The following is a 13,153-nucleotide window of genomic DNA, read 5'->3' as shown; positions in this document are numbered from 1 at the left end:
ATGCTTGTCACACCATAAACCAACCAGTCTGACTGAACTCTGTCTTTCACATGAGGGTTTCCAATCTCCACTCTCAAAGAACTTGCTTTGGAATCTTCTCCCAAACTGACGCTTTCTCACAGGCACCTTCCGCAAGGGTTCACCTCCAGGGTTTCGAACTCTCCTTCCGATGTTCCTCTCCCCTGGGCCCCCACATGCATTCAAGCTGTCTTCCAAGCACCCTCTCTCACCGACTCAGCCGTCAACAGTACACCACTGCTTCACATGCCCATAGCAAAGAGTTACCGACCTTCCGTTGTCTCTTTGGACCTTCTTGCCTCTTGCAATCTGTTCTTGCTTTAAATCTGCTTTCTGCATCTTTTGTCTCTTTAAATCTGAAGCTTGGAGCCTTTCTCTCTGCCCCTTGCTCTTAACTTCATTAATAGGACCTTTTCCAGGTTCCTGTCCTTCCTTTGACTAAAAGGTCTGTTTGGGACTTTCTCTTGTTCCACTCCCCTGGATTCTGGAGTCTTTTCTTTAGCTTGGGACTGGCTATCTGTCCCCTTTGCTCCAGTCTCTCCTGGCAGCTACTTTCAAAGTCAGCTGAACTCCAACAGCTTCCAAAACAAACTGCTGTTTTTCATCTTCTGTGTGTCTGTGGGAGGGACCTGCCTCTTTGGGCCTCTGTTGCTAGGCAACAGCACTGTTTTTCTACTCTTGTGTTTGCTTAATTTCTTAAGTCGTAAACTCTCATTAGAAATGCAAGCACCTTTTTAAAGTGAAACTAAAACTCCATTTGACCTTTTTTAACACGCAGATACAGAAGTGCAAATCAAACTTAAACTTTAAAGCTAAACCTCACTCCTAACACCTAGAAATATCAATATAACTTACGTAAACTGTCTCTATTTCTTAACAGCACTCACCTCTGAGTTCCCCTCAAAGTTCAAGCCTCTAGGTGCACGCCTTTTAAAGGCAGTCATGAAGCATGCCGTTCTGAAATGACACTGATGTGGGCAGTAAATTTGACATGGGGAATGATTCCGGCGACCAGGGCTTACAATGAGATGCCAAAATATTGAAATTAGGTTGCCAAAGTCTGGCGGCAGGAAATGCGGACTGCCAATGATGGGTGGAGTGGATGACTGCAAATTGGTTTCATGACCAGGTGAAACCGGTTTTTGGTCTTTGTGCCACATTTTCCCCTACTGCCTGCCATGATGTCCACCACCAATGGGACTGGAAAATTCCACCCAAAGAGTAAGGCCAATTTGTCCACTGGCATGCTAGACTTGCAATTCAAATTTGACATTTCAGGTGACCTCTGGCTGAGTTTAAACATTACTGTTTCAGTAAGACTATACTTTCTTTCTTTTCTTTATGTTGAATGCTGTTACCATCAATGGAACCTAGCAAATGGTCAGCTAGGATGGACAAGGCATGGTGACCAATAATGGGCAGTAGAAGGGAATCTAAGAAGGGTTCAAGCCACAAATCATAAGTTTAAAGTGCTCTGTTGCTGCAAAGATGGCCATGGGGAAATCACTATTGATTGCACTTTGGTAGGTGGACGACCCAGATGTGCCCCAAGTGGTCTGGTCAGCGGCCATTAGCAGCCAAATTAGGAAATATCCTGACCCTTATTGTGAAAATATATTGTCCTGGTGGTGGTGTCTGGGATATTATCTGTAAGATATGATTCCGTATATATGCCTATGACATGCTGTCATAAGTCCTGAGGTGTGAGGGTGGAGGACTTTGCAGGATCAACAGCTGAGTTTTCCTGTGCCTAGGTCAATGCCAGGTGGTCCGTTCTAGTGGGTTGGTACAACTGAGTGGAATGGCTTGCTGGGCCATTTCAGAGTCAACTATACTGCTGTAGAGTTGGAGTCACATGTAGGCAGGTTTCCTTCTGGAAAGGACACTAGTGAACCAGATGGATTTTTAAATTTCAGATATTTATAGAATTCAATTCCACCATCTACCACAGTGGGATTTGAACCAGGGTCCCTGGAGCATTACCCTGGGTCCTACAGGACAGACCCAGCAGAGGTGGTGGCACAGTGGTATACAGTCAGGGGGGAGTTGTCCTGGGAGTCCTCAACATTAACTCCGGATCCCAATGCAAATATGGGCAAGGAAACCTCCTGCTGATTACTACGTTCTGTTCCCCCCACCACACCCGCCCCCATATCAGCTGATGAATCCATGTTGAACACTGCTTGGAGGAAGCACTGAATGTGGCAAGAGCGCAGAATGTGCTCTGGGTGGGGGACTTCCATGCGGCTCAGTAGCACCACTACACACCGAGCTGGCTGAGTCCTAAAGGACATAGCTCCTAGACTGGGTCTGTGGCAGGTGGTGAGAGAACCAACAAGGGGGAAAAATATACTTGTCCTCATCCTCACCAACCTGTCTGATGGAGATGCATCTGTCCATGACAGTATCGGCAGGATTGACCACTGCACAGTCCATGTGGAGATGAAGACCCATCTTCACATTGAGGATGCCCTCCATCGCGTTGTGTGGCACTACCACCGTGCTAAATGGGATAGATTTCGAACAGATCTAGCAACTCAAGACTGGGCATCCATAAGGTGCTGTGGGCAGCAGCAGAACTGTACTCAACCACAATCTGTAACCTCATGGCCTGGCATATCCCCACTTTACCATTACCACCAAGCCAGGGGATCAACCCTGGTTCAATGAAGAGTGCAGGAGGGAATGCCAGGAGCAGCACCAGGCATACCTAAAAATGAAGTGTCAACCTGGTAAATCGATAACACAGGACTACTTGCATGCCAAACAGCATAAGCAGCATGTGATAGACAGAGCTAAGTGATTACACAACCAACGGATCAGATCTAAGCTCTGCAGTCCTGCCACATCCAATCGTGAATGGTGGTGGACAATTAAACAACTCACTGGAGGAGGAGGATCCACAAATATCCCCATCCTCAATGATGGAGGAGCCCAGCACAGCAGTGCAAAAGATAAGGCTGAAACATTTGCTACAATCTTCAACCAGAAGTGCCTAGTGGATGATCCATCTCGGCCTCCTCCGGAGGTTCCCAGCATCACAGATGCCAGTCTTCAGCCAACTTGATTCACTTCACGTGATATCAAGAATGGTTGAAAGCACTGGATACCGCAAAGGCTATGGGCCCTGACAATATTCCGGCAATAGTACTTAAGACTTGTGCTCCAGAACTTGCCGCGTGCCTTAGCCAAGCTGTTCCAGTACAGCTACAACACTGGCACCTACCCGGCTATGTGGAAAATTGCCCAGGTATGTTTTGTACACAAAAAACAGGACGAACCCAACCCGGTCAATTACCACCCCATCAGTCTACTCTCGATCATCAGGAAAGTGATGGAACGGTCATCAACAGTGCTATCAAGTTGCACTTGCTGAGCAATAACCTGTTCATTGTTGCTCAGTTTGGGTTCCACCGGGGCCACTCAGCTCCTGACCTCATCACAGCCTTGGTTCAAACATGGACAAAACAGCTGAACTCCAGAGGTGATGTGAGAATGACTGCCCTTGACATCAAGCGTGGCATCAAGGAGCCCTAGTTAAAATGGAGTCAATGGGAATCAGGGGAAAATCTCTCTGCTGTTTGGAGTCATACCTAGCACAAAGGTAGATGGTTGTGGCTGTTGGAGGTCAGTCAACTCAGTTCCAGGACATCACTGCAGGAGTTCCTCAGGATAGTGTCCTCGGCCCAACCATCTTCAGTTGCTTCATCAATGACCTTTCTTCCATCATAAGGGCAGAAGTGGGGATGTTTGCTGATGATTGCGCAGTGTTCAGCACCATTTGCAACTCCTCAGGTACTGAAGCAGTCCATGTCCAAATGCAGCAAGACCTGAACAAAATCCAGGCTTTGGCTGACAAGTGGCAAGTAACATTAATGCCACACAAGTGTCAGGCAATGACCATCTCCAACAAGAGAGAATCTAACCATCACCCCTTGACATTTAATTGCATTACCGTCACTGAATCTCCCACTATCAACATCTTGGGGGTTACCATTGACCTGAAACGGAACTGGACTAGCCACATAAATACTGTGGCTACAAGAGCAGGTCAGAGGCTCAGAACCCTGTGGCAATTAACTCACCTCCTGCCTCCCCAAAGCCTGTCCATCATCTATAAGGCGCAAGTCAGAAGTTTGATAGAATACTCTCCATTTGCTTGGATGAGTGCAGCTCCAATAACACTCAAGAAGTTTGACACCAGCAACCTCTGCCACCTAGAAGGACAAAGGCAGCAGATAGATGGGAACACCACCACCTGGAAGTTCCCCTCCAAGCCACTCACCATCTTGACTTGGAAATATATCGCCGTTCCTTCACTGTCACTGGGTCAAAATCCTGGAGCTCCCTTCCTAACAGCACTGTGGGTGTACCTACACCACAGGCACTACAGTGGTTCAAGAAGGCAGTTCACCACCACCTTCTCAAGAGCAATTAGAGATGGGCAATAAATGCTGGCCTAGCCAGCAACACCCACATCCCATGAATGAATTATTAAAAAGTTGAAATAATTTGTTTGCCATTCTGTTTGAACCATTCCAAAGCATGCCACATTGCTATAGAGGTCATGATTCAGGGTGGGGCACTGGATAGAAGGTTCTTTTGTTTAATTTATCTGTGTGCATTAGCTGATAGAAGCTTGCAGTTCGGTTTGGGAACAGGCAGAGTCAGTTGCAATTTTGGTCTAGGTGTAGGCTGCAGCTCACTGAGTTGGGAGAGCCAAAGGAAATAAATGTTAGTCGCTTAGGCCTACATTTCAAGTAGAGGAAATGCTAACTTCATCGTTCACTGCATGGAATGCAGAAGGAGCTCTATCTCAGTTTGGATTTCATGAGGGAAAATGAGCTGGAACATTTGCTCTAATTTGCAGCTAGTGAAAAAAATCTACAGGGGTCCTCACAGGCCCTTGTGGCAGAAAACAGATAGCTTGAATAGTTAGCATGGAAAGAGCTGTCCAGATGGTGTGGAAGCAGACTGGGAAAAAGCAGTCTATTTATGTCCAAAGCCAGGTGAAGGAGTTGATGGATGATGGATGAGTTGTGAGGTATTTAACAAAACTCGGAGGGTCACAACCAAAAGATAATTGAAGGATCCCCAGAGGCTTGGAGAAATTTGGAATACTGGAGAGAATTAAAGTAAATTCTGGAGGGTTGTGGCATACCTTTGCGTTGGTCCCAGCAAAAGTGAATGAACCTTCAAGATTTCGTTAGATAAGGGAACTTGTGGGGGAAGTAACAAATAAGACTGAATTTATAGCACAAGCCTTTATAAACTATAGTGTTCAGGTACTGGTGCTTTCTTTGTTTAATTTATTTTTGTATACAATAAGGTTTGTTTTTGTTTAAAAACATGAAAGCTTGTGAAGTATTTCTGTAAGTTAATTACCGAGTGTTTGGATTTCCTCTTTAAACGTTAACAGTTCCAGCAGGATTGTGACACCCTGGAAAGTTGTCTGGTGTCAGTGATTAGATTTGGCACTTAACAGAGATGCCCAGATAAAGGTACATAGGAAAATGTTGCAATCAAGGGAAATTACTAGTTTGGTCAGGCACCTCATAATCATACTGAACTGAAGTCTTTGCATTGTAGCTTATACATTGCATACTGAACCTTTACCTTCTGAATAAAATAGCAATATTACTATATGAAAGTTCTTATCCTTCATATTTATGGTCACTAACCAGCATCCAGCACATACAGCTTGACAGTTTAAATTTAGAGCAAAAGCAAAACTAAATTTAACATAGTGGACAGCAGGAGTTTCATTTGGTTTATGAGCATTAATGGCTCTGAGAGACATCTTCTTTGTCTTTGAGGGGCTGACAATGCGCCATCTGAAGGGTGAAATGAAATTTGTTAATACATCTAGGATAATGGGGAGGTTTTCTCTTATCAGGGAATTCGTAAAGCTTAAATACAAAGTCAGAGATATTTGTAGGGCAAGATATGCTCCAGTATCAACTCTGTAATGTTTAAGATGTTTCCAATAATCAAGTGTTTTATCACTCAAGGAACCCGAAGATCCTGGGCAGTTTCTAGGGACTCTTCAGAAGAACTGGTTATTTATCACAGGATCAAGGTTTATGCATGAGCAAATGGCACTATCCCAAACTGTGGCTAGGATTTTCAATACTCCTTTATGAATTCACAGTTTTTTTCATGCATGGGGTATTTTCCAAATTTTGACTCAACAAGGCAAACACTGATTTGTGACAGAGTAATGAAAAAGATACCCTTCATCTGCAGGTTTGAGTAAAATCTGTCCACTCTTACCAGACAGATTTAAAAACTGGCTTAGATCACCCAAATTGAAGACTGGATGAAAAGAGTGATAGAAATTAGTGTGTTCTGCAACATAATTTTTCTTTAAGGATAGTGAGAAATTTCTGTCAAATAATGGAAGTAAAGAACTGGGTACAATGAGTGGCAATTATAATTGTAGGAGGGTGAATATCATGTGAAGATTAGAATATCTGAAAGCTTTGAAGGAACGATGGGGCAAAGTTGGCAAAGCAATCTCTGGGTGTGCAGTGCATGTAAGTTGAGACGGAGACCAGATTTGGCTTCTGGTTTCATTTAAATGCTGGTGGTAAGTTGCAGGCACAAAATAAGCATCCTACCACATCTTTCCAGTTGAGGAGGGTGGGAAATTGGTCAGCTGTCATGCTGAGCTGGTCGGCAGACCAGGTCTCGGAGTGGGGGGAAGGTGATGACCGGTGCAGCTTTGAGCATGGCATCATAGACCCAGGAGGAAAATTCCTGCTTCTCCTGAGCCTACAAAAATAAAACCTGAAAATTTTGTAAGCCTTTTTTGAAGTGCCTTTACAGTTACAGCAGTTACACTATTCAAGATGTGGTCCAATTAGGTGGAGCCTGCATAGTGCAACCTTCGCTTATTTATACTTGAATATCTGATTCTGGGTCCTGCAACCAATATTTCAGGCAGGCAATTAATAGCCGCCAAAGAAAATATGGTGTCAGGTGCACTTCTGGTGCATGCGAAGTCCATTTTCAATTTCATCACAAATTAACTTTCTCTTATATCCCTGTGCTTTCCCTTGCTTATCACTAAAACAAGAAAAAAATGCAAATAATCATGATGTGACTATTATTTAGCAGGGATTGAAAGTCTAGAGTCAGTATTTGTTCAAAGTACTCAACGTTTTTATTAAAGAATATAGTACTCTTATCTGAAGTTGTTTTAACATTAACAAACATCATTGTTACCCGTGTTGAACTTTTCTGGGAGTATATAGGTCTGAAACAGCTTCAAATTAGTTTGAGCCCACCTCACCACAGGGGAGCAGCTCTGAGATTTATGTGGACACATATCATTGAAGCGCCCTAATGATGGAGCTGGCAAGAAAACTGTTCTGAAAAAATTGAAAAAATTTCCAGTAATGGACAAATATTCTGAATAAGGGAAGCAATTTTGAGCAGAAGACACTCCCCCTGGACCAACATTCACTTTAATTTCTAACGTAAAAATAATTACACAGCTTAAGATCTAACAGCAGCTTGATGAAACTTACAATTTCTGCAGTTTCTCCAAATGAATATCACATCGTTCTGCTGAGGAAATGCATTTGAGAATAAATGTAACACTAACAGTGAAAACATTAACAAACATCAATTTATTAATACTTAACCAAAAACAGAACTTCATTAATGTTAATGTATCAGAGGTTATAGAATCTTTGATAATTATTTATACACAAAAAGGATACTACCAGAACCTGAACATATCAGAGAGGTTTTATTCTTACATACCTGGATTAAAAGATGAGTGTTACTTATGAAATGTTTGGTCCTTTCTTGCATAGAATTGCATTTTGTTTGTTATTTCATAGTGATACAAGAATGGAAAACTGAAATCATCAAAGTTAAACTTTACTAATTTTATTATACAACAGTTAGTAGATCAGTTTCTGTATTAAGTTTAAATGAGCTTCTACTGTATTAAGAATAGAATAAGATACTCACTTTGATGATTGCATCCAATGCCTAGATGCTGCCAGTCCTGAAGCAAAAACAATACAGTATTATAGAAAAGGTGAAAATATGGGCCACAACACAAAATGTTTTTTCCCCAAACAGCACATAAAGGTAAAGTGTTCTGTAATATGTCCAGAAAATAGTACAGATGTTAATCAAAGGTAGCCCTGTCACCCTCGGAATTCCTTTTATATCTATATTTTTAGCAAGAATTTTACATACATGCACACTTTCTGTTTATAAACATCACTTCCAGTTATCATAAATGTTGGCAATGTTTTTACGTCAACATTCATCATTGAAATTACAGGTAAATATTTTATAACAGCATTTCCTTATGTAAGTAACGTAGAATTACATAGAACTTACAGTACAGAAACAATCTACCCAACAGGTGGTGATTCTCCACACGAGCTCCCTCTTACCTTATTTCTTTTTACACTATTGACATAACAGTGTTTGCTTTTCATAGTTTATTGATGAACTACATCGGATTATTCAAATGTTTTTGGAAAAAAATCACCAGCCACGTTTCCTCAATAACTAATGTTCGCAATAAAGTTTCAAACTAAATTTAAAAAGTCAAAAAATTGCCTATCTCCCCATAACATGATTACATTTGTCAATTCAATTTTTTTATGTCTTAATTCTCAGCCCTTTCCAAAGTTTGAACTTTGGCCTTGTCCACCAGCATTATAGCTCCTCTAGAAGCTTTCAATCAATATTGGACAACAAAGATTCAAAATAAGGAACACAGATTCATTCGAGGGCTGTCTAAATTAGTAACAAGGTAATAGGGCAATACTTGACTGCTTAACAAAGGTTCAGCAATCATGTAAACTAACAAGGGAGTAGGAAACAAATGGATCAGTAACTCTACATGGTGAAATCAATGGAAGGGAAATTTGTGTGAGGTCCATAACTGTGAGTGAGCTGATATCGCCTGTTTATCCTATTGCCAAATGTTAAATTTTATCCCTGTTGGAACTGAGAAGGTAACAGAATATTGTAAGCTGGCTAGTGCGGAGCCCATATTCAAAAAGGATGTTAATGTACAGTAAAACATAAAAGTTACAACATGGAAATAGGTCGTCTGGTCCCAGAGCTCCTTGCCAATATTCTCCCTCAGGGGAGCAAACAGTCCTCGTTCCATTTGCCTGCCCAGATCCCTTTTCCTTCATCCACCTACCAATCTAATTTTGAATGTTGGTATAGCTTTTGACTCAACTACTAACCCATGAAATGAATTCCACAGTCTCATAGCTTTCTGTGTGAAGAAGTTTTTCCTGTTCTTTGTTCGAAAGCTACACCCATACCTACTATGCCTGTTGCTGCCAAAAAATTCTATGAGGTTTCTCAAGCATAGTTGTCCCCTTGGAAATCCAATGCTAGTTTTATGCCTGCTGAAAAGTTGAAATTCTTTGTCTGTGTCGCTTTCCAACTGCGCCACCCAGAGCCACAGCGAACTGTCACAGGCCAGCACCTAGTGACACCCAGGGTCTATAGATACTACCTTTCATTCCTGCAGATGACCAAGAACCAGTGTTGCCGAAGACTGCGAAGGTCTAGGGACCTGGGCGGTCACACCTGCCACCTGCTGCAGGATTTGGCGCCATGGAGACATGGAGGGCATCCACTGCCAGTGGCCGTGAAAGTGACCACGGCAGTCAATTTCTCCGCCAGTGGCTCCTTTCAGGGTTCCGCAGGTGACCTCTGTGGGATTTCACAAGTCTCCACCCACATTCATGAGGTCACAGATACCATCTTTGCGAGGGCACACAACTTTATGCATTTCGCCCGGGACCAGGACAGCCAGGATGCAAGAGCGATTGGATTCGCCCAGATCTCGGTTTCCCACAGGTGCAGGGTGTGATCGATTGCACTCACGTGGCGCTCAGATCTCTGTCAAACACATGTTGAACTACATCAACTGTAAGGGGTTCCATTTGCTAAATGTGCAGCTGGTGTGCGACCACCAGAAGCACATCCTGCAGGTGTGCATACCTTTTCCAGGGAGTGTGTACGACACCCGCATCCTCAGTCGGTCACAGGTCCCTGGAGTCTCCAAGGGTCCACAGAAGCTGCAGGGATGTCTCCTCGGGGACAAGGGCTACCCATAGAGGCTGATGCTGATGACACCTGTGTGGCGGCCTCAGACTGCAGCAGAGCGACGCTATAATGAGGCTCATGCAGCAGCTCACAACTTGGTGGAGCAGACCATCGGGATGTTGAAAATGAGGTTCCAGTGCCTGGATTGGTCTGGTGGAGCCCTGCAATACAGTCCACAGAGGGTGTCACACATTATCATCTTCTGCTGCGCACTTTACAACCAGGCGCTGCAACAGGGAGAGGATTTTGCTGAGGATGAGATGGAGGAGCTGGACATCTCCTCCGATGAGGAGCATGCTGACGGTGATGAGGGTGGGGAGGTCTTCAGTGGTGACGATGATGGGGATGAGGCCCTTGCACTGGCTAGATGAGGCAAGCGCACTCAAGAGGCCCTATTAGCTGCTAGATTTGTGGAAGATGATGACAACATGCAGTGAGGTGTCCCAATAGATCTTCACATTGCATCTGTGAACTTTTGACTCCAGTCTGTCTTATGGCAGTGCAAATACCCTCTGTGAGAATGCTCCTGTCATGGAGACGCGGTGGAGACACTAATAGTCACTCGATTGCAGGAGGATGATAATGACATGCAGTGAGGACACTCCATAAATCTTGACGTAGTTACTGAGAATGCCTAACTCCTGTCTGGCCGAGGACAGATCGTTTGTGCTCTGTGATCAGAGTCATATCATAGAGATGCAGCCATGAAACTTTAGAAGCATCTGATCCTTTGTCCGCTTCAGCACATTGAGCCCTTCAGGAGCACAACGTCACTGGTCACAGATGCTGAAGAGATGGGGGCCAGCCCCTCCTTAAAGGTGCTGAGAGCACACAGAGAGAATGAGGGAACTCTGTGGCGCCTACCCACTACATTCTGGCAGCAATGACAAGCACTGCTGAGGTGCAGGCATCAGTAATGCGTCCAGGAAGTATGAGGCCGGACCATCACTTTGGTCTGAAGGCTGCACAGAGCACAGGGAAGAGGCCCTGGATTGAGCGTTCTGCCTTTATCTTGTGTGTAAATGTTTTATATCTGAGCGGTCCTGCTGTGTGGCAGTTTCACCCTCCTTGGCCTGTGGAGCTGGAGCTGCTGAGGTCACAGGAAGAGGGGAGTCAGATGGGCCGGACACCCTGGGAATCACTTGGACGGATGGGCCCAGAGTGTGCACCTGTTGATCATCCTCCCTATGGGTGCCCTGGGGCCCCAGGCTGACTCCTTGAGGAGAAGGGGTAGCTGAAGTGAGATCAAGCTTCCCGGCATCCCTCTCGCGTACACACTGTTGGGGGTCAACTATGGCAGCAGCGATGGAGTTGAGCCCACACAGCAGTGCAGTAGCGATGTCCTGGACCAAGGTCTCCATAGCGGCCGCCATCCTACCAGTGTTGACTTGGTGCGTTGACATGCCGGCACTATTACCTCAGAGTGATAACGGACAGACTCCCCCATCGCGCCTTGTAATCTGAGGAGTGCAGCGGACATCCCTTCCTGATGTTCCCGAGCTTGCCTTTGCAGCTCCAGCAACTGTGACATGACCGCGTCCAGAGGCTCGTCATCTGACTCGGACTCAGCAATGTCCTGGCCTCCAGCAATTCTCTGAGTGCCGGGGACCTGGGAAGTCCCTGCCTCTGTCTGCTGTGGATCGGACGGTGCGATGTGCTCAGCGCTCAGCAGATTGTGATGCCGAGGCTACTATAAAGCTAGGACCCACTGAGGTGTGTGTCTTTGCACTGGTGGAGGGTGTGGGTGAGCATGGTGACGGGGCTTCAAGGAGGGTGCCTTCAGATTCCTCTTCAGTGGTTTCTTCAAGGCTTGATTGGAGGCCCTGGGTCATGGACTCTGTCGGCTGCTTCCCAGATGTGCCTGCGAAAGCAAGGGGAGATAATTAGTCCATGGCAGTGGCCTGTGAAACAGGACACATCACTCACAGCATGGTTGTGTGATTAATGTTGCACTGCTGGACCCTCACTTGGTAGAGCAGCGCCGACCTCACCGTCAGCACAGGACCGGTCTCGATCATCGCCGGCCAGCTGGATGGCTGTGTTTTCAAAGTCCCTGAGGTCCTTGATTTTGAGCATTCCTCTACCGGTCTGCGACCTCTCCCTCTTGTTGTGTGCCAGCTTGTCCTGCGTGAATAGAGATGGAGAGAGTGTAAGCAGGATGCCTGCCAGGCCAGATGATAAGTTGCTTGCCCTGTGTGGGTGGTGAATGGTCCCATGGACAGGATGAGGACAATGAAGGTGTGTGTGAGAGAGCGAAAGGTGATGTCCCTTGAACTGGCAGTGAGTGAAGGCCCTGTGGATGTGTGATGGATTTGTGAGTGTGAGTTGAGAGATGAAAAGAGTGACTTACCCTTGCAGAAGGGAGATCATCATTCATCTTCTTGCGGCACTGGGTGGCTGTCCTCTTTTGAAGGGCGTTGGCACTGACCACTGCTGCCACTGCCTCCCAAGCTGGGTTAGTGTTGTTGCTGCCCATCCTGCATTAGGGCAAGGGCAGAGGACATCCCGGTGGGCCTCCATGGCATCAAAAAGTTGCTCAAAGGATGTGTCGCTTAACCAGGGTGCTACAGTCTTCCTCAGTTTCAAGGCCATGTCTTCCACGCAGCAGTGGTGAGCTGGAAGCACTGAAAGGTGTGCTTGCGGCTGGACTTTAAATATGGCGCCCAGCGTGATGCAGCAGCAGGGTGATGGCGGGCGGGCAAATGAGAGTCTGCCTGCCATGGAAAGGCATGTTTCCTGGGAGTGCATAAATAATATGACATGTTTGGGATGATACAGAGTGTAAACCTTTCATCACAGCCAGCGGGTAAAACGATGTTTTACCGCACTTGGTGCAAATCTGGGATGATTCCACCCAATGTTTCTGTTTTGGTGCTTTGGAGGAATCCTGCAGTACTCAACAGGGCAGGTAGCAAGGCTCATCTGCTGCATGCTCAATAACTTTGCTAAGATGACGGGAGAGCACTTGCCAGCAGCTCTATTGCTGAGGAGCAGGGGCAAGAGGAGGAGGAAGAGCAGGAGGAGGAGGAAG

General features: G+C 45.4%; 1 protein-coding gene across 1 annotated transcript in view; it reads right to left on the bottom strand.

Moving 5' to 3' along the window:
- Window positions 1-6,995: 6,995 nt before the first annotated feature.
- LOC144683080 (AF4/FMR2 family member 2-like) overlaps window positions 6,996-13,153 on the bottom strand; it is a 165,140-nt gene continuing 158,982 nt past the window's right edge. Inside the window, exons 3-5 of the mRNA XM_078546107.1 lie at window positions 8,002-8,038; window positions 7,551-7,590; window positions 6,996-7,086 (exon numbers count right to left, since the gene is read on the bottom strand). Of these exons, the coding sequence (XP_078402233.1) occupies window positions 6,996-7,086; window positions 7,551-7,590; window positions 8,002-8,038 (168 nt within the window). The remainder of the gene's footprint in view (window positions 7,087-7,550; window positions 7,591-8,001; window positions 8,039-13,153) is intronic.

The sequence above is a fragment of the Cetorhinus maximus genome, chromosome 7 (genome assembly GCF_964194155.1).
Source record: "Cetorhinus maximus chromosome 7, sCetMax3.hap1.1, whole genome shotgun sequence".
NCBI lineage: Eukaryota > Metazoa > Chordata > Chondrichthyes > Lamniformes > Cetorhinidae > Cetorhinus > Cetorhinus maximus.
This window is presented reverse-complemented; position numbering and strand designations above follow the sequence as displayed.